Here is a 21,275-nt window from a genome sequence, read left to right on the forward strand (position 1 = left end):
ACTTCGGCTGGAAGTGTGGCACTTTTCTAGCCCTAGACGTACCCACTAAATCCTCCCCCCTCTCCTCCTACTCCGGAAGCACCATCAAGGCATTACATCAGAGTACAGAAAACTAAACTTTCGTCTCTCTGTCAGATAATTGCCATTCTGCATCAATCAAAACTTATCCTTCCCATTCATCGTTATGATCAGTCATCAACAATTAACGCTAACATCAAACCTCATCCTCTCCCATTTCTCCCCTTTTTCGCAGTCTCTCGTTATCCACGCTTGTGATGGTTGAAAAAGAATTCATAAATTTTTTGAAATAGCTTAGGTTGAGGAGGAAAGGCCCCCCTTCTCTCCTCCTACATTTCGTTCCCAATCAATGATCCTCTTCATTCCTGGTCCTCCCTCGTTCTTCCTCTCTTTTCAGATTCCCGTCATCCGTAGTCGTGGTAATTTGTTTTAATCTAAACCAAAAGTGTTCTAAATGAAAAAGTTGCAAAAGTTGTACCAAATACTTAAGATTTCCTGTTTAGAATAATTACAATGTTTTATGTAACTATATTTTGAAATAAATAAACCTTAAACGTTAACTCTTATGTTTAGAATTGACAAAATGATAAATAAATACAAAAAAAACTATCTATCCTTTATATTCACTCCTCCTAGTTAAAGAAATAAGATAAACAGTACTTTGACCTCGACCCACCACCGTGAATTGACTCTTCAATTGCGGCTTATCATCATAGTCTTGCCTGTCCAAATTAATCGTTGATGATGAATCATAGGAAGAGCTTGAACTATTATAGAAGATATTATAGAAGATTTCTGTAGTTTCCGTAGTCGTGGTGATGGAAAAAAATTCATTAACTTTCTGAAATCACTTATACTTTCTACACACCCAAACTCAACCCAACCCAATCCCAACATGACTAATTCATCTCAATCTTTGCACTTTGATAAATGTAATCTCTGGTTCGCAATATAGAAGTTACAACTTGAAGTTAAGTTACCTTGAACTTACAGCGTTATTACTATTAACTTCTAAGCACTTTACTCTCGAATCTCTTTAGCGCTTCTTAGTCTTTTAGTACTAAGGCCCATGTTCCCGACCCAAGTAAGTACTAGTTGTATTAACGTTTTGTATAGGAATAATTTGATTTTTCTTGGTAACTTAGATGTGAAGTTGTTTTTAAGCTCATGGAAGCATTTGTTGGGTAAGATCCCAAATATACGAAACTGCTAACCGTCTTTATCTTCTCATACCCAACTTCCAAATGTTTTGGTATGTTTCCACTGCCAGACATTGCCGTCATATACTTGGTCTTTCTAAAATATATCTTTAAGCCTCCTTCACCTCATTTTCTGTTCTCCCTATAATATCTATGTCGTCGACGAATACTAAGATCTGCATTACCTTTTCCAGAACAATGTTAGAAAGCAGACATAACAGCCCATGTCTCTGCCATAGACATTCGTAACTTTCAAATGTTGTTAATAGATCTACAAGTGCTCCTACAACTGTTCTGACTTTACAGGAAACGTTTCTGACAGATCACGTATCATTGCCAGCAGATGGGGAAATATATTATTGAACTGCGACATATTTTGCCACAGGACCAGAACCCCTGAGGTATGGCTTTTAATCCTGCTCGGTCCTGAAAGGGTTAAACAGTGAAGTTACGGAACTATCATTGTCTAAGTATATTACGGTTCAATGTGTCACCAATTTCTATCTTTCATGCCATATGACCAAAACTTTTTCAACACCATAAAAAAACCTTTGAAAAACTCTTTGGACTAAAAGGCAAAATTAGGACATTAAAAATTTTAATTTTTATCAACTGTTGGCATTCCTCTTGAAATATATGTAGCAAAAGATAATGCAATAATGGGATTTATGTAGTAGATCGATTCTTGAAAGTTATAGAAATTTTCTGCAACAAAAATGAGTTAATTCAATTTAAGTGTTGAGCCTCCATAAATTTTTTTTGGTATCCTAATATATTCCAAAATGTTATCCTTGAACTTTTAAAAGGATTCTGTTTACTCATTTTGTGGTGTTTTTGAAACAATTCTGCGAACTGGAAAACATTAGGAATTAATTTGGGAATTAATAAAGGAATTTCATTAAAACTTGTAACAAAGTTCCTAGTCATTTTAAAGTCTATAAGGATTTTGAAAGGACCGAAGAATTATAAAAGTAATTCAAATCCTTTGTTTTTATTATTTATCAATAGTATTACAATTGTTAAAAAAATTGCAAAACACACAGTCACAGTAAAAATATAATAAATACAAAATAAATTGTAATATAAATACCTATATAAAATACGGACTTAGATATTATGTCACGTTAAACCTGCTTTTCTTTTACTTTATTTGTTCAATTACATTTTGAGCGACTCTGAGCACTGTACCTTTTTTATTTAAATTTCTATTTTAAAAATTTTATTTTTAAAGAGGCAATTTGTTTTCGTAAGCGCTTCGGAAAAAGAACGACTTGATTTTCAAAGCGCTTAAAATTTGGCACTATTAAAGTCTTACGGAATGTTGAGTGCCCGATAAAGTAAATTCACTAAAATATAAAAGTAAAAAATACAATCATAAACGATAATAGATTCCTATTAATACGATAAAATAATTATGTTAAAAAAATTGATTGTATATTTCCGAGATCTTGATACATATGAATAAGACTAGAAAATATGTTTTTATACTTAAAATGGTTCCTTGCGTACATATTGATATAAATATAATAATATTAAATAAAAATTGAGAGCATTCTTGTTAAACTCACGAAATAAGTTTATAAAACCAAGCGGATATGTTAAAAAAACTAATCCTAGAGTAGAAAAAAAATGTGAATAAGATTTCTATTTTATTTTTTATTGCATGTTTTTAGCATTTCTTAAAAAACGAAAGCTAATAAACTGTCAGTATATAGCCTAATATCGCACGTTATTTTATTGAGAGTGATCACAAGCTAGGAAACTAATCCTTCAGTTCAGTTAAAAAAAATTAATTGTGGAATGCAGCAACATCGTCATGTTTCAGTTAAAAAAAAATTGGCAAAAATTTTTACCAAACAATAGTAAGAAATTAAAGGTTTACTTAACTACGTTTTATTTTTATTAATTTTTTTTTGTGGAACTATTCGTCCCATTCCTTTGCATCAACCCCTTCCATATCATCTTGTTCCAATTTGAGATTAATCTCCAACTTATTACTCAAAGTTTTTTGAATCTAAAAAATTTAAAGGAATTAATTAATTTTTATACATAAAATTTTTTATTACCTCTTCTTGTTTTGCTTTAGTTTGAGACATTATATCAACAGTACCAGTTAACCGACTGTATTGTAAATCAGCTATAAAGGGTTGAGACGCCGATTTATTGATGGTTTTTTCAGAAGCATTTTGAGTTTCAGACACTGTAACAAATTCTATTTAGTAAAAATAACACGATTTTTAAGAGTTTTAAGTTATACATAATCCCATTCCTTCAGGGCGCAAACTAATCCTTTTACTGGGAATATTTTTCCCTGAAAACCATTCAGATGAAGTCATTGTTGGTTCCCAGGTTACTCTTGTTGGTGGGAAAAGATCATCTTGGAATAATTCGGTCTATAACAAACGAACCAATAATTTCGTCTATAAAAATTAAAATAACTTACTTTTATTCTTGGAACTGTAAAAGAAACCGGTTCAATGGAATTATTGGTCAATCTAAAAGCCTTAGCAAATTCAACATTGCCCACATCGCATTTATGTTTAGGCAAAAATGCTAATCCTTGATGTAAACTGTTGCATCTATGATGACTCAATGGGCAAATATAAGGGGACTCCTCCGTAATTTCAAACGCATAAACAGTTAAGTCACCTTTTCCAGTTAAGAACAAAGTGGAGCTATCCTCGTCGTAAAATGGGATAAGAATCGCGGGAGAAACGTCTAAACCAACCGTATTTAAGGAGTTGTTTAAATCGTGTGATTTAAAAATTGTTATTTGCCGTTCGGAAACTTTATCAAAACCGGTTACAACCAAATAATTTCCATCCAAAGTCCAAACTACCCTCGCACCTCGACTCCCAACGGGTCCTTTACCTTCCTTAATGGGATTTTCGGAATTTCTTGGTTGATAAATTCTGACTTTTCCATCTTTACTCATCGTAGCGCAATTTGATCCGTTTGGCGACCATGCAAAACTAAAAATTTGTTCTGAATGTCCTTTCAATAAAATCTTTTCCTCCAAAGTATTCAAATCCCAAATTTTAACCGTCATATCATAAGATCCAGTCGCTAAAACATCTTGAGCCGTCGGATGGAATTTTAACCAATAAATTTTATCTGGGTGTGCATTAACATCTTTCTCAAAAACATTCGTTGGTTCTTGTAATCCGGTCTCAGGGATCCTCCACAAACGAACAGTACCATCGTCGCATGCCACTGCAAGTCTTTGATTGTCAAAAGGATCCCAAGTGAAATCCATAATCGGATTTCCATTTACTAAAGCGGGGATTACCCCATCCGGAAGACGGCCGGTTTTTGATAGTTCGAAAATCGCTATTTTTCCACCTGGACCACTTAATGGAACTGCTACTCTATCCGGATTAACTAAACAAAAAATTGTACTAAAATAAATTAATAAAAATTAATATCTTACCAGCAAATCCATCACATTCTCCCGAAATTTGCCGACTAATATTTCTGATATTCTCAATATGAAAAGATTTATGAGCTGGTGTTCCTTTTAAATGTCGAAATTTCGAAACGCGCCCTTTAACAAAATCAAACGATTAATTTTGTAAACCCAATGATGATTAAAAATTTACCAAAGACTGTTGAAGTCCTCTTTGGAGTAGGCGTACTAACCCCATTATCAATTTTCTTCCCCAAATCCGGTTTTTCTAGTTTACCATCTTCATTAATCTTATTTTTCCTTTTTAACTGAGCGGGAGAAAAATCCCCTTTTTCGCTCACTTCTTCTTGCACAGATTGCGATCTATTCTCATACATCCTCCTTCTTTCAGCGATACTCGTTCTATGAAGCGAATCTCTTTCAAAATTATTACTGGGTTCATTCACTTCATCATCTTCTTCGCCTTTAACATCTGGAGATTTTTCCCCTTCATCGATTTGTTCCGTTTCTTTGTCCTCTTTAACAGTTTCTTGTGTCACTTGCTCAGAATCTCCTTGTGGCTGTTCTTCTTTTTCATGAACCCCATTACTTTGAGAGTTGAAAGGTTGAGAAGAGGGAACAGAGAAAGATCTTTCAAATGTTGTTGACTCAAAAGATTTTGATGGCGTAAACGGTTTCGGACCCAATCTTGGCTGAAAAATAAGTGTTGGAAATATTAAGAAATATTTTAGACACAAAAACAATTCATGCAATTAAAATATAATAATAAAACATTCAAAAATAAAATAAGCTACAAAAATAAAACCTAAAAAAAAAAATTAAATCTACAAAAAAAAATCAATTACAGTAAAACCTCGTTATAACGGATTAATACAGGGAAGGGAGTGTCATGAATCATTTTAATGCACACAAATTCCGATAGTTATCCGAATCATTACGTTTAGTCTACTTTATATTTATACCCAGCACGGTAAAATTGAAGAAGACTGCTATATCCCGGGTGCACAGCTCGAAGGCCCGTTCGTGACGTCAGCGCTGAATAACAATTAAAACTAGAAATAATATTAGATCTAGAACTAGAATCATTCGGGTTTAGCCGTCTTAAGAGACGTATGGCTAAACCCGAATGTTTCTAGTTCTGGAGTTAGTTCTAGTTTTAGTTCTAGAAAATACAACAATCTAAAGCTGTACAATGTCTAATGCTGTGCAATATGGCAATAATGAAACATTTTTCGCATGCTCTATGAAGACAGCAATGCGCAGAAACAGGACCAGAAATCGTGAACCTAGAAATTTGGTCTAAGCGATTATCCATATAAATCTTCTTCTTCAACATATAGGGTAATTTAAAGCGGTCTTTAGTTTAGTGAACCCTTACAATATTCCATGGAATTCCGCGCTAATGTGCGGAGATTCAAAATTTCCATTCCGTTCGGGTTCGTTCCATTCCATTCCGTAATAGTGTGGTATTCCAGCCTGCTTAAAGTCATAACATACCTAATGTTTTTAAAAAAATCATATCATCTGTATTTTGAATGATAATGATATGATATCAAACATATATGATAGTATTAATAAAATACCCGGAAAAAAATTGTTGTAGAAGAAACTGCCAAATTTGGAAATACAAAATAACAACAAATTTTCAAAAAATCGTATCATTTGTATATTTAATGGTCATGATATGATATATATGTTAAATTGAAGCTTAAAGATTCCAGTTTATGATATGATATAAAAACTATATGATAGTATTAATAACCAGAAAAAAAAAATTAAAGAAGAAACTGTCAAATTTGCAAATATAAAATATATCTTGTCTTTAAAAAAATCATATCATCTGTATTTTTAATGGTAATGATGTGATGTATATCTTAAATTGAAGCTTAAAGATTCTAGTTTATGATATGATATAAAAAATATGAGATAGTATTAATAAAATACCTAGACAAAAATTGTTGAAGAAGAAACTGCCAAATTTGCAAATACAAAATAACATCAAATTTTCAAAAAACCATATCATTTGTATTTTTAATAGTCATGATATGATATATATGTTAAATTGAAACTTAAAGATTCTAGATTATGATATGATATAAAAACTATATGATAGTATTAGGAAACTATCCAGAAAAAAATATTAAAGAAACTGTCAAATTTCCAAATATAAAATAATGTTTTTAAAAAAATCATATCATCTGTATATTTAACGGGATGATATGATATATATCTTAAATTGAAGCTTAAAGATTTTAGTTTATGATATGATACAAAAATATATGATAGTATTAATAAAATACCTAGACAAAAATTGTTGAAGAACAAAATGTGCCAAATTTGCAAATACAAAATAACATCAAATTTTCAAAAAATCATATCATTTGTATTTTTAATGGTCATGATATGATATATATGTTAAATTGAAGCTTAAAGATTCTAGTTTATGATATGCTATAAAAACTATATGATAGTATTAATAAAATATCCAGAAAAAGAACATTAAAGAAGAAACTGTTAAATTTGTAGATTTAAAATAACAATCTTTTTAAAAAAATCATATCATCTGTATTTTTAAGGGTAATGATGTGATATATATGTTAAATTGAAGCTTAAAGATTCTAGTTTATAATATGATATAAAAAATATATGATAGTATTAATAAAATGCCCTGAAAAAATTGTTACAGAAGAAACTGCCAAATTTGCAAAAACAAAATAACAACTAATTTTCAGAAAAATTATGTCATTTGTATTTTAAATGGTCATGATATGATATATATGCTAAATTAAAGTTTAAAGATTCTAGTTTATGATATGATATAAAAAATATATGATAGTATTAATAAAATACCCAGAAAAAATTGGTTGAAGAGGAAACTACCAAATTTGCACATACAAAATATCATCAAATTTTCAAAAAATCATATCATTTGTATTTTTAATGGTCATGATATGATATATATGTTAAATTGAAGTTTAAAGATTCTAGTTTATGATATGATATAGAAACTATATGATAGTATTAATAAGATATCCAGAAAAAAAAATATTAAAGAAGAAACTATCAAATTTACAAATATAAAATAACATTCTGTTTTTAAAAAAATCATATCATCTGTATTTTTAATGGTAATGATATGATATATATGTTAAATTGAAGCTTAAAGATTCCAGTGTATGATATGATATAAAAAATATATGATAGTATTAATAAAATACCCAGAAAAAAATTGTTGAAGAAGAAACTACCAAATTTGCAAATACAAAATATCATCAAATTTTCAAAAAATCATATCATTTGTATTTTTAATGGTCATGATATGATATATATGTTAAATTGAAGCTTAAAGATTCCAATTTATGATATGATATAAAAAATATATGATAATATTAATAAAATACCCAGAAAAAAACTGTTGAAGAAACTGCCAAATTTGCAAATACAAAATAACATCTTGTTTTAAAAAGAATTATATCATCTGTATTTTTAATGGTCAGGATATGATATATATGTTAAATTGAAGCTTAAAGATTCTAGTTTATGACATGATATAAAAACTATATGGTAGTATTAATAAAATATCAAGAAAAAAATTGTTGAAGAAAAATCATCTTGGTTTTAAAAAAATCATATCATCTGTATTTTTAATGGTAATGATATGTTAAATTTAATTTAAAGGCGGCTAAACCCCAATATTTTTAGTTCTAGTGTCCTTGAATTATACATCCTATAGATTATTCAGGGAATATCGAATTTATCTATAAACATGGAATAGAACAAATATTAGAGGATTGCTTGATATCCGAATTCCATTTTAAAGAAGTCCAAGTCCGTTATATCGAGATTTTACCGTACCAAAAAAGGAAAACAACCAATTGCATATTTTTTTATTACAAATTCACACATTAGGCACCTTATAGCCACCAGCGATGGGCACTTTAGGATTAACGGAGGTGATTACTGGGGCACAACTGTTAGTTCTAGGCCTAGCGATCGGTTTTGAAGCGCTGATAGCATCATCAGGACTGTCACAAACAGACCCCGCCCGAGAAGTACGCGGTAGCGGTTTCGGGGGAACCACATCTTTCGTCACCACCGCATCTTGCATACCTTTCGTGGGACTTTCATCGCACGGAGGAGGCGAAGGTTCCGCTTCCGGAACCGTCGGCTTAGAAAGTTCCGGTTGTTCCGTTACCTGAGGTTGTATAAGAGGAGGCTTTATGTTATCTATTTTTACCTTTTCCGCTGGAGGTGGTGGTTTTTGCTGAATTTTTGGTCGATTCTTAACTAGTTCTCGAAGATCTGATAATGAACCTTTATGTACCTAAACAAAAATTAGACTTAATTATTGAAAAAAATTATTTTTAAATAACCTACAACAATGGGATTATCTCCATTGGGTTTTTTTGCTGGATCTAAACTTATTTTTGGCAGTGGTATATTTTTTCCTTCCATCCAGTCACTTGCTATGATTTCTGTTGTGTAACCTGCTGTTTCAGGGTACAAATCCCCATGGAAATCCCTATGAATGAACACAAATAAATAAAATTAAAAAAATTAATTTTAACATTACCTGTATGTTTTTCTAGGCACTTGATACATGATTGGTATCACAGAAGTGCTAGTTAATTGCATAATACGATTAACTTCTCCCTGCATAACATTCAAAGCTCTTTTAGGAACTAAACAAGCTCCTTTAGTTTGTTCGCCTGAATGCCTTATTCCCTCAACTAAATATGGCTCTTTATCAGTGACTTCCATATAACCAATCGTTGAGTCACCCTTTCCAGCCAAAAACAACATTCCTGTGTCAGAATCATATAGTGGCATTAAAATTCCTGTTGAACAATCCAATTCGAGTGATTTCTCAGGAGTTCCAAATTTTCTTACATCTCTAATCATGATTTGTCGTGATCTTTGTGCGTCAAATCCAGTTGTTAGGATTTTATCTGTCTCTCCTAACCAAACTATGCGGGAGTCTTTGATGCTTTGATGTCCGTTTCCGGTTTGTACACAAGAATTTTGAATTCTGGGGTCGATAATTCGAACTTGTTTGTCTTTGCAAGAGGTAGCAAGAAGGGTTCCATCACGTTTCCAACTAACTGATTGAATGACCTCCATGTGGTCTTGGTTAGAAAATATTTCTTTCTCAGAAATTAAATCCCATAAATTAAGGGTTGTATAAGAAGTGGAATGTAATAAAAACTCAGCTATAGGATGGAACCCAACTGTTTCCACCCTTTTTTGTTTATAAGAAAAAACACATTCAGGATTACTTAAAGATTCTTGTAATCCCCCTTCGGGAATGTTCCAGATTTTAATCAAACAATCTTGAGAGCCAGTTGCCAATAAACCATCATGAAAAGGCGAAAAATCCATATCCGTGACAGTATCAGTATGTGCATGCAGTAAAGGCATTAATTTACTTTTCCTACCACTATCATCCAAAGGTAAAACCGCTAAACTTGACCCTGCATGATCCCAATTAAAAGCCATAAACTTTCCAGACGCCGCGATATTATTCCCATACGTTTGATACGATCCAATACAGATATCCCGCACGGTATTTTCCATTTTCGGCACGATCGGAGCCGCATTTTTGTATTTAGACGCTTTGAATCTCCAAGCCATTTTTGGGTAAGTCTACATCAACTTCCTGTTCGGCGAAAAGTATCGATATTTTTCGTAAAAAATCACCTGGAATATTTTTTTTTGATTTCGACGGGTTTTAAAGCGAAAAAAATAGTTTTCGTTACCTTTTTAAGCGCATAAAACGATGAGTAAGGATGTAAACACAAAAAACGCCCTTTTCTGACAATCACTAACAGATTTGTATACGTCAAATTGACGCCTAGTTGTCAATTGATACCAACAGTAAAAACTAAAAGTTACTATGATTTGAAAAAATTTTTAAAAAATGTTTTAATAATTTTTATTGTTAATACTATATGAAAGTACAAAATCTTCTATTATTATCATCCTAAATATACAATCGCGTAAACCTAAGTAAGTACATAGGAATTGATTTGTATGGAATAGCATGTTGTAAATCCATAAAATCACTTATGGACTAGTTTAATTAGAATAACAACGCTTATGAGGTCGTACAAGATCCAATTTATACAAAAATATGAAAATAAAGATGTGATGTTCATTGTTTCTTCGCCCTTTTGCTTGATCCTACGACTAGAACAGATTTTTAGCTCCGATCCCAATAACGATTTGTACTTACTTTTAACGAGTTATATATAAAAAACCTCATAGAAAAAAGAAACAATTTGTATAATACGTAAATATTTAAAAATTAACAAACTTCCCTACGGTATTATTCATATCGTTTATAATTATATACATACATTTCTTTTTAATTATTGTATCAAAATACGCATTTGATTCGTATTTACATAAAATGTAAAAAGGGAACTTACAAAAAAGATGAATTATTAATAATAGTTAAGAAAAAGAAGATTAATAAAGGTTTAAGAAACCTTTAAATGGTATTCGCTTTTATCTCCCGGTATATGTACCTATGACTAGAAATGTGTAGGAACGAGCAAAATTCAGATAGTTATATATAGATACTGCCCTGAAAAATTAGTACATAATTAAATATAAATGCGAGCTGGAAATGAAACTTATAGCTACCATAAACGTTTATAATAAATGATGCTATTGATAATGTGTAGCAAGTAAAAACAAGACAAAATTAAAAAAATAAGTAATACAAAATACTTTTTTTAACCTACACTTTTAGATTTTTCTTGTTAAGAACTTATTTTTACAATATTTTACTTGAAATGCATTCTAATAAGACGTCGAAGAAATTTGGGAAACCATCGTATCCTGAAACAAAGTTACGTTAAAAATTTAATATTTAAGGGGTAACACCAAGGTAGAATTAAAAAAAATATAATAATAAAAAGTATAAAGTATTAAAAATATTTCTGCATATCATACATTTTGAAACATGTAATTACACAAAGTCCAACATCACATTCCTTACAGCAGTATCTTGTTTCTTTCCTGACTTTCTTCCCAAAAGAAAATTTCTTCCTTTCTTTCGTCCTTTTCAGAACAGCAAATAACACCTCTTCTGTTTGCATTTTGTTTATTTTTCGTTGGAGGCACAATATCCGTGAAAATCCGTAAGTTGCACTGTTGTTCCTGGCCGTCCTCTCGCTAAACTGGTTGATGCAGTTTCAATTTTATTTTGTTCAATTAGTGCCTCTGCCAGATCTAATCTAAACTGTGCAAGTAATTTGCTGCCTCCATTTTTTCATGACAGTTCCAAACAGTTTGATCCAATAAATGAAGGAAGATCTTCATGTAATACTTTTTCCCTCTCTTTCTTGAAATTGGGTAATTGTATGATTATAATCTAAGATGGCCTTAGGTTCTTCACCATTTTATTTTCTTTGACTAAATTCTCTATCCAACATCATGTACCTTACAGCAATATCTTGTTTCTTTCCTGACTTTCTTCCCTCATTCATCCTTTTTAGAACAGCAAACAATACATCTTCTGCTTGCATTTTGTTTATTTTTCGTTGGGGCACAAAATCCGTCAGCTACAGTCTACAGTGGATTTGATGTTGTTCTTGGCCGTCCTCTCGCTGAACTTGTTGATGCAGTTTCAACTTTATTTTGTTCAATTAGTGCCTCTGCCAGATCTAATCGAAACTATGCATGTAATTTGCTGCCTTTTTTTCTATAAAGCATACGACAATTCCAAATAGTTTGATCCAATAAATGAAAGAAGATGTTCATGTAAAACTTTTTCCCTCTCTTTCTTGAAATTGGGTAATTGTATGATTATAGTCTAAGATGGTCTTAAGCTAGGTGTCCACTTGCGAGAAATGCTCTCGAGAGAAGCTATCGAGAATATTTTTTCTGGTGGACACGCATCTGAGAGTAACTATCAAAGACTCCTCACCAACTTTCGGAGAGTGAACAGGTTGAGACTTGACTCAAGTGGACACGCACAATTTATCTATCGTGAGAGTAACTGTTAAAAAACGAACATGGTTCGAATTTTGCTGCGAGTTTTCTCAATAAAACACGTTTAAAAATGACGCCTAAAAGAAAAGAGTCCCAAGAAGACATATTTCAATTAATTGAAGTGTATGAAGAAAATTCAGTTCTTTGGAATACTAATTCTAAAGAATGGGGAAGCGAGGGATGCAATTTTAACAAGTATTGGACAAAAATTTAAACGGGATTTATACCATTGGAAAAATCTAGTCTTCTGACAACATAATTTGGTCTTCTGACAGTAAAATTAAGTCTTCTGCTAACAGTGTTTGGTTTTTTAGTAGTAGTGTGTAGTCTTCTGTAAGAAAGACGTGCTTCATTTGCAATATCTAGTCTTTCACTAGCAATACTTAGTCTTCTGCCAACAATATCTCGTCTTTTGCAGCAATATCTAGTCTTCTACCAACACTATTTCGTCTTCTGGTAGTAGTGTTAAGTCTTCTGTTTGCAACATCTAGTCCTTCATTAGTAATACTTAGTCTTCTGCAGCAATATCTAGTCTTCTAACAACAGTATTTCGTCTTCTGGTAGTAGTGTAAAGTCTTCTGTAAGAAGGATGTGCTTCATTTGTAATACTTAGTCTTCTGCCAGCAATATCTAGTCCTTTGCAGCAATATCTAGTCTTCTACCAACAATATTTTGTATTCTGGTAGTAATGTGAAGTTACTACCAGAATACAAGTTACTACTTCAAAACAGCAATGAGAGCTTCAATTCTACTGTTTGGATATTAGCTCCAACCTCATATTCAAGCGGTTTTGATCATAGCGACTTTTCATTCATATTTTCGCAAGAACTCTTCAACGATTGATTATATTTTGGGTAAAATACATCATAAAATAACCAAAAAATGAACCAACCTCAATCATCAACCCATTGAACCATGAAAATATCAATAATGAGACTGTCTAATATCATCTGTGACATTACTTAAATGTGATAATAACTCTTGCAAAATGCTATCAGGAGAGGCTGTTGCTGACTTTCATTTTTGTAGCTCAGATCATATAAAGTTGTGGTAGTTTATGTTATTGAGTAAATTATCGAAAAAGCTTTGATCATCATCTTTTGGTTTAGAGTACTGATTTTCCAGCAGTTTAGTTTGCTTTATCTGTCACAATGTTTTTCCAATATCATGGTCTTCTGCTGCAACAGCTTCCCATAACTTATTGAGCAAGTCATAATTTATATGATGATGAGGATGTTTTTTATGAAGATGTTTCTTTGGTTAGCTGCGATGAGAGCGACGAAAATGAATCTGCCTCGATATTAACAGTACTATGGCTCACTGCTCAGCGCCTGACCATGCATCCTCACACTTGCTTACGGTCATTTGTTTTCGCCGCTTTACTCTCTGCTTTACTTGACTCTTTGCTCTTCTTCTTGATATTGCTGTGTGCAATTTTAACGACTGTATGACAAATTGAGAATTATGAGAACGTTGGAGATTAATATGCCTTGAAGCCAATGCAAAGCGGATAAAATTCAGAAAAGGGCAGCTTTATAGTCGTGGTATAGCAGATTAATGGTAAAAAATTATATGCAGTTAATTTTTTATAACCAAAACTCATGTCAAAACATTAAATACGTTTTTCTTGAAACACGATTTTTTAAAATAGCGCGCAGTATTTTAAGTTGAACAATTTTCATTCAACCGATTTCAACTTTTTACCACATATTTAAAATTACATCCTACAGGGAAGTACTTCGGGGATTTTCGATAAGTTGATTTCTGAATTTTTTATTAACAAATTATTCAACTTTTGTTGCTCACAAATCGATCAAAAACTAATATTTTCAAAATCCCCTATCTATTTCTGTAGCTATACTCATGTACATTGATATTTTTGCCATTTTGTATTATTTCTGTATTATAAAATTTTTTTGTGCTCTTCAATGCATGCTTAAGAATAATAGTATATTCTCCTAAACTCCAAAATCGCAAAGAAGTGCTTTATTTTATATTTTTACAGTGGTGTTACCTCTTAAACAATTTTATTTATTTATTAACTTACCAGGATAAGCGTTGACATCAATAATAGCATACCTTCCAGTGGTATTTTCAATAACAACATCAATCCCCAATAAATCCATTTCGAAATTTTTCCTAACTATTTCAGCCATTTTCTGTATAATCAACAAATTCGGCTCTCTTCTAATAACATTTTCATCTTCCGGGTCGAGTATTGACAAGCAACTTTGAGCTTTGGCGCTCGAAATATCGCAACTATCGAAGTAAACGGTTTCACGGTCGGATTCATAAAAATTTTTCAACGACGGTCTTTCAACAATATGAAATTTCGAACCAACAACAAATACTTTATAAAGAACGGCGTTGTGATTAACGAACGATTGAGCGACGCAAGGAATTCTGCAATCGGCCAGGTGGTCTTCATTGAAAATAATTGACATTAGATGGGCTTGTTTTGAACCATGCCCAAGAATCGGTTTACAAATAAATGGATAAGTAACTTCGGAGTTTTTTAATTGTTTTGTGACTTTATCCGCATCGTTTATTGTAATTTCACAAAAATTTGGCGTAAAAATTCCGTATTTAGATAAATTTGTTGATTTTATTATACTGTATGAGTTGTATCTGCTTAAAAGTTGACGTACTTTTGGTATTGGATCTATTACTATTAGATTGGGGTGTTTTTCAATGTAATCTTCAATTTTCTTGATTAATAATTTACTCTGAAACAAATATTACTCATTCAGCTCTAAATAAATATAGAGAGAATAAATATTTTCTAATCTTATCTTTATATGTGTATAATACATTCACAAAAAAAATTCTTTTATAACACTTTTAAACAAAATTCTAACTTTTTTAATAAAAAAGTTATCTTGTAGACATTTTAGTAATAATATTTATATGATTAAAGGTAGAATTAAAGGCAGGCTTCAAATCACAGATGAGATTTTGAGATGTATGTATTCTTGCCTATCATTTTTCTTAATTATTAATGGGACTTTTACAGTCTGTAATCAAAATCAATTTTTTTATTTATAAAAAGGATTATATATAAAGTGATAAGTGTTGAAACATAAACGATTATAAGCAAGGACTCTTTTTTGGCTCTTATCTTTATTTTCATTGTGATTATGATATTGGAAACAATTTTAATTTAATAAAACGTTACCTTTGGATCATTTTGAACTTCTAAAGCTATAATATCTGTCAGTTTATGTAGGAATACTGCAAAAGGTCCCTGTGAATCCAGACTCTTATTTAAATCTAACTAAAAGAATCACACAAAAATATTAATATGTTTTATTAAAAAAATTTAATAAATCTCACCTCATATATTTCAAAGTTATATTTTAAACAAGACTTTTGAAATTCCTTCCTGTTAATTTTCTGCAACTTTTTATCGGACATCCAATAAGCAATCCTATTGTTTCCATCCATTTCCATATAAATCCCAGTGGAATATATGTAATTATAAACATCAAGGCTCGTACACGTTTAAAATAAACATTACGACTCTTATTAATATGCTTAAATCTTGTTTTCTTTCTTGTTGTTGCTAATGATGTTGGTTTTGTTGATTTTATTGCAAGGTTAACTAACCTCAAAAAAAATGACCGTTAACAGTTATTCAACGATACCGCATGATTAAAGCTGGATAACGAGAAATGTGTTATCGATGTCATCAAATTCTATTTTAATAATAACCACGAACTCAAATCGTAACCGAATTCGTTTATCAAAAATACTGTATATAGGTTGAATAAAAATTCTAACCTCAAAGTTTTCTATTATTATAGCGACATCTTTTGACATTACAGATTTTTCGATGATCTTATGACCAAAATTGTGTATTTACTACTTATTTATAAATAAAAAAAAATTAAATCAATATTGAACATGAATTGCATATTAAATAAATAAATCAAATAGTAAATTTAAATTTTTGAATTTTATTTGTAGTTACACTATAACCCAATAGATGGCGGAAATAAAATTTTAAAAATTTTTAATTTAATATAAATTAGGGATTAATATATTTATGCAAGTTAATAAAATTAATTAATTAATTAATAGAAGCACAATATTTCTTTTATTAATGAAAATATATTGCTTGTGTTAATTTTAATTTTGTATCGAGGTTTTGCAAATCTTGCGCTAAAAAAGATAAAAATTAAATTAATTATTTTTGTTTTTAAATATAAGATTAAATTACAAAATATAAACAACTTAACTTTGCAGAGTAGAAATAAATAATAACTAAATAATAATTTTATTAAAAATTTTTAATTTTTTGATATAGGCAACCCAAATGACTCATTTTTCTTAATCGATAATATTAAAAAGCGTTTTTAATTATAAACATAAAACTTCTTTAATTATAACGCATTAAATACATCATATTAAACCATATTAATCATATTAATTTGTTAATAAATTAACCTAATAAAAATAAATTGTTAAATGTGAATTAAATTTGTGATTAATTAAAATCAATAAAATTAAATTAATTATTTCTGATTTTAAATATAAGATTAAATTACAAAATATAATTAATTTAATTTTGCACATTAGAAATAAATAATAATTTTATTAAACATTTTTTAATTTTTGATATAGGCAACCCAAATGACTCATTTTTCATAATCGACATTCAAAAACGTTTTTAATTAAAAATATAAAACTTCTTTAATTATAACGCATTAAATACATCATATTAAATTATATTAATCATATTAATTTGTTAATAAATTAACTTAATAAAAATAAATTGTTAAATGTGAATTAAATTTGTGATTAATTAAAATCAATAAAATTAAATTAATTATTTCTGATTTTAAATATAAAGTTAAATTACAAAATTTAATTTAATTTTGCCCATTAGAAATAAATAATAATTTTATTAAAATAATTTTAATTTTTGATATAGGCAACCCAAATGACTCATTTTTCTTAATCGACAATTTTAAAAAGCGTTTTTAATTAAAAACATAAAACTTCTTTAATTATAAAGCATTAAATACATCATATTAATAAATTAACTTAATAAAAATAAATTATTAAATGTGAATTAAATTTGTGATTAATTAAATATGCAACCCAAATAGCATATTTTAAATTTAAAAATTAATAATTTTAATTAATATCTTTAACAATTTTATTTGTTCATCATCGCATCTCGTCAATTCTGTAACAAGACAAATACACCAAGAATTTCACAGTTTATGTAAAAGCAGCGGTAAATCTCTTCAGCTTGTTTTACTTCTTTTCTAACGTTCACCTGCGAAGTTTCGGTTTCATTATTAAAAGTGATAAAGTGCCCGGACGGTTTCCATTTCGGAAATGGCTCCGGTACTTCCAAGGTTTAAGTAATTGTTGCGTAGCGAACTAGGCGGTGTTCCTTCTCTCCTTCGGTTTGAAACCGTCGAGAGCTTAAGGTTAAGCTAAAGTTAAGTTTCAAAGTACTTAGTAGTTACAAGTTACGAACGTGCTAAGATATTAAATATAATTAGAATGAAACGAGAATAAAGTGAATTTAGTATGATGAGAAGATGTTAAGATCAAAACTTGTAAATGTTGAAGCCAACAGTTGTCCTTTAATAGCAGCTAATAATGTTTTTGGCATAACTTGATTAAACGGAATTTCTAACTAAGGCAATTAATCTAATAGATTTTGGTGCTTTTGGTGATTTGATTTGCGATTGGATTTAATCTTTTTTAACGTTGATAAAAAATCCATAAAGCTTATCTATTTTTTTAGGATTTATTGCAACCGCTTTTAGAGATAAGCTTAAAAAAAGAGATGGTTCCTTTTTTTAACTTTTTATGTGAATAGTAAATCAGCAAATTTTTTTTTGTAACTTTCTACCTGTTGGCGCTTGTTTTTTAGCAAACGTCATAAACCTGAAGCTTATCCAGACGATTGGACGCAGTGAAACGGTTAAAACGCGTGCCCTTTTTAATGGTACTGCAAATTTTACCGTTGGTGAGGGAAGCTTGGACAGTAGCCGCAATCATCATTAAAATTCGCCCCCTAAATAAATAGACGAGCGGCTTTAAACCAGAGTTTATGTTAGTTGAACGCGTTCACAAACTTTCAGCCTCGTTTTGCTCGCACACAACCCAACCCCCAATTTGGATCCCTCAAAACTATGCATCGCAATTTAACTTTTAACTTTTTAAGTATGATTAGTTGAACTGAATACAGTTCAGCAAAGAACTTTAGTTACTAGAGTAGAAATGTAAGAAAGCAAAAGTTTGTCATAAATGATTTTAGTTTTTACAAGAAATTTTATGTATTCTCTGCATGTTTTCTTTAATAAGCTTAAATACATTTTTAATACTAATAAATTATTAAAACCTTAAAAGGGTACTTAAAGTTGCAAAAGTTATCTTTAAACTCTTTTTATAACTTTAACAGGCTAAATGCGTCCGACACAAATCTTAGTTTAAATCATAATCGTTTACTGAGATTTCAGAACTGTTCGTGTAACCCATTTAGAAAGCAGTCGAGATGAAAATTGACATCACTTGCACTTTAAACTTGAATATTCGTAATCAACTTAAGAAACTTTCAAGAAATTCAAACTTGATTTAAATTGCCTCTATTAACATAATAATTTTTTTAGCGAAATAAAGGAAATAAGCAAAAACTGTCAGGTTCCGGTCCTTGTAAATTTTTTATTAGACACTTGAGGCATTTGGGATCGTGGGGAATTCCACCAAATTCGGTTGACACGTCAAAAAGATGTATCGGCGTAATTACGTTTTGCCCAAAACTTTGTTAAAGTCTTTCGCAGTGTGGTTGAATCCTTGGCAACCGGTGAAAATGCGTACAACGAACGAGGTTATTTTTTATTTATCCCGATACACATCCCGAACATTTCCTTCGGGCGATGCTCATTGATTATTTCTTACGACTGTCGTGTTACACCTTCGTCAAAACCCGACTCTAACCCCGAAAACTCATAAATAACACAAAAACAAATTCTTGTATAACGAAATTAATTTAATTGTAAAATTATTTTATTATAAAAGAAAAATTAGTAAGAGAAAATTACTTGTAGATATTAATACTTGCAAATATCCGAAGGAGTAATTCATTGGAGTAGAGACCACGGGACTTAGGGGCTTCCATCAGTGTAGCAAATGAACTCGAAGGTACCTCGGGACTCGTCCGAAGAACGAGATTAAATGTACTTGGCCTCTCACGCCTCGCTGGTTGTTCATTTGACGATATTGCCCCCCGACCTACCCTGTTGCCCCCCTTTACCTTTGATCTCTATAAGGCGAATCTCCTAGAAAAGGTTTGATCTCAACGGGTTCTCAAATAGAAATCTCTTAGGAGTTTTTGTTTTATAAGATCTTTGTAAAATATAAACTTGTATTTGGATATTTTTACATAATTACACAAATTTTACATGATTTTAGACACTTTTGATCAGTAAAAAGTTGTTTGCAAAGTACAATCGATTTTATAATGCTAATAGAAATGTAAATCAACCTCGAAAACTTATCTAAATACTATCTCTCTTTAAACGATCTAAGTCGTGCTAGCCACTGCTAGATAGGATGAAGATGAAGAAAAGCTTAATCTTTAGCCCAAAAAAATTTTTTGCAAATTAATTCTATGACTCATAATAACAGTCAATTACCCACACAGTTGCAGAATCCTGATGGCATAAGTAATTTTTTTGTTCATACCGTTCAAGATATCTTTGACGATATTACGTTGGGAGAGACTGATGATTGCTATAAAGAGTTTGCAGCTTTCACTTCCAATGTATTTTCATTTCGTACGGTTACCACGTCTGAGGTTATGGAAGTTATTTCAGTGATCTCTTCTTCAATGGGGACTGACTTGGTTGCTATTAGTATGCTTCAGATGTGTTGCCGTTTGTCAAAACATTTTAAATTCTTGTATGATTGAAAATATTTTTCTTGATCAATGGAAACGGGCTGCTTCCATTACCAAAGAAAAAGAATCCAGTTGATTATGAGGACTTGCGTCCTATCAGTATTTGGCCAACTATGTCTAAAATCTTGGAAAAAGTAATGAAAAATCAATTAATCGCTTATATTGAACAGAACAACTTGTTACCACTTCAGCGATCTGGTTTTCACGCTGATCATAGTTACACTACAGCTACGCTAAGACTCACTGATGATGTTTTGGGTGCAGCTGATAAAGGTATTCTTCCAACGGTGGTACTCCTGGATTTTTCTAAGGCATTTGACACCATTGATCATACATTGCTCTGTCATATAATGGGGTTGTTGGGACTGGGTCGTGGTGCCGTGGCACTAATACAAAACTACTTAACTACTAATCGGGAATCGTAAGAAGTTATTGTTGGTTCAGGTCTCTTTGCACTCTATACTTCTAGTTTCGCTGCCAATTTGTCCTCTTTTAATATTAATGTATGCTGATGATATTCAAATATACCAATCATTTCGTCGACTCGATTCGATTTACAAATTATCCGTAAGATTGCTAATTTCCATCAATTGAAGATGGAATATGTGGATATGCTTTGGAAGTTCTGTAGAGAGTGTTCAGGTTAATATTGATCTAAAATTGGGAAATATACCTTTGAAGCGTGTGGATAATGTGAAGTGCTTAGGTCTAACACTTGATAATAGTTTTAGAT

At 30.8% G+C, this 21,275-nt stretch overlaps 2 protein-coding genes across 3 annotated transcripts; both read right to left on the reverse strand.

The window, feature by feature from the left end:
• Window positions 1–2,192: 2,192 nt before the first annotated feature.
• On the reverse strand, window positions 2,193–10,466 carry LOC111415798 (coronin pod1). Of its 2 annotated transcripts, none has more exons than XM_023047666.2 (10): window positions 10,380–10,466; window positions 9,197–10,320; window positions 9,001–9,145; window positions 8,861–8,947; window positions 4,817–5,315; window positions 4,648–4,761; window positions 3,661–4,598; window positions 3,475–3,610; window positions 3,284–3,417; window positions 2,193–3,231 (listed from the first exon to the last, which is right to left on the reverse strand). In XM_023047666.2, the coding sequence occupies exons 2-10, from the start codon at window positions 10,252–10,254 to the stop codon at window positions 3,139–3,141; spliced, it is 3,204 nt and encodes a 1,067-aa protein (XP_022903434.2). In that variant the 5' UTR covers window positions 10,255–10,320; window positions 10,380–10,466; the 3' UTR covers window positions 2,193–3,138. The 2 variants fall into 2 exon arrangements, with proteins under 2 accessions (XP_022903434.2, XP_022903433.2); XM_023047665.2 differs by having other exon boundaries at window positions 8,537–8,947.
• A 73-nt stretch (window positions 10,467–10,539) lies between these two features.
• LOC111415796 (inositol-tetrakisphosphate 1-kinase-like) lies at window positions 10,540–16,411 on the reverse strand. Its single transcript, XM_023047662.2, has 4 exons — window positions 15,955–16,411; window positions 15,797–15,895; window positions 14,669–15,347; window positions 10,540–11,466 (listed from the first exon to the last, which is right to left on the reverse strand). Exons 1-4 carry the CDS (start codon window positions 16,069–16,071, stop codon window positions 11,402–11,404), a joined length of 960 nt encoding a protein of 319 aa, XP_022903430.1. The 5' UTR covers window positions 16,072–16,411; the 3' UTR covers window positions 10,540–11,401.
• Window positions 16,412–21,275: the final 4,864 nt, after the last annotated feature.

Source organism: Onthophagus taurus, chromosome 11 (genome assembly GCF_036711975.1).
Source record: "Onthophagus taurus isolate NC chromosome 11, IU_Otau_3.0, whole genome shotgun sequence".
Classification (NCBI taxonomy): Eukaryota; Metazoa; Arthropoda; class Insecta; order Coleoptera; family Scarabaeidae; genus Onthophagus; species Onthophagus taurus.

Coding starts and splice junctions, on each gene's coding strand:
- LOC111415796 (XM_023047662.2), bottom strand. CDS start 16,071: ATGGAAATGGATGGAAACAATAGGATTGCTTATTGGATGTCCGATAAA. Junction 15,348..15,796: donor AAGTTCAAAATGATCCAAAG/GTAACGTTTTAT, acceptor TATTTGTTTCAG/AGTAAATTATTAATCAAGAA. Junction 11,467..14,668: donor TGATGTCAACGCTTATCCTG/GTAAGTTAATAA, acceptor ACTTTGTTTCAG/GATACGATGGTTTCCCAAAT.
- LOC111415798 (XM_023047665.2), bottom strand. CDS start 10,254: ATGGCTTGGAGATTCAAAGCGTCTAAATACAAAAATGCGGCTCCGATC. Junction 8,948..9,000: donor ATGGAGATAATCCCATTGTT/GTAGGTTATTTA, acceptor ATTTTTGTTTAG/GTACATAAAGGTTCATTATC. Junction 4,762..4,816: donor GAGGACTTCAACAGTCTTTG/GTAAATTTTTAA, acceptor ATTTTGTTAAAG/GGCGCGTTTCGAAATTTCGA.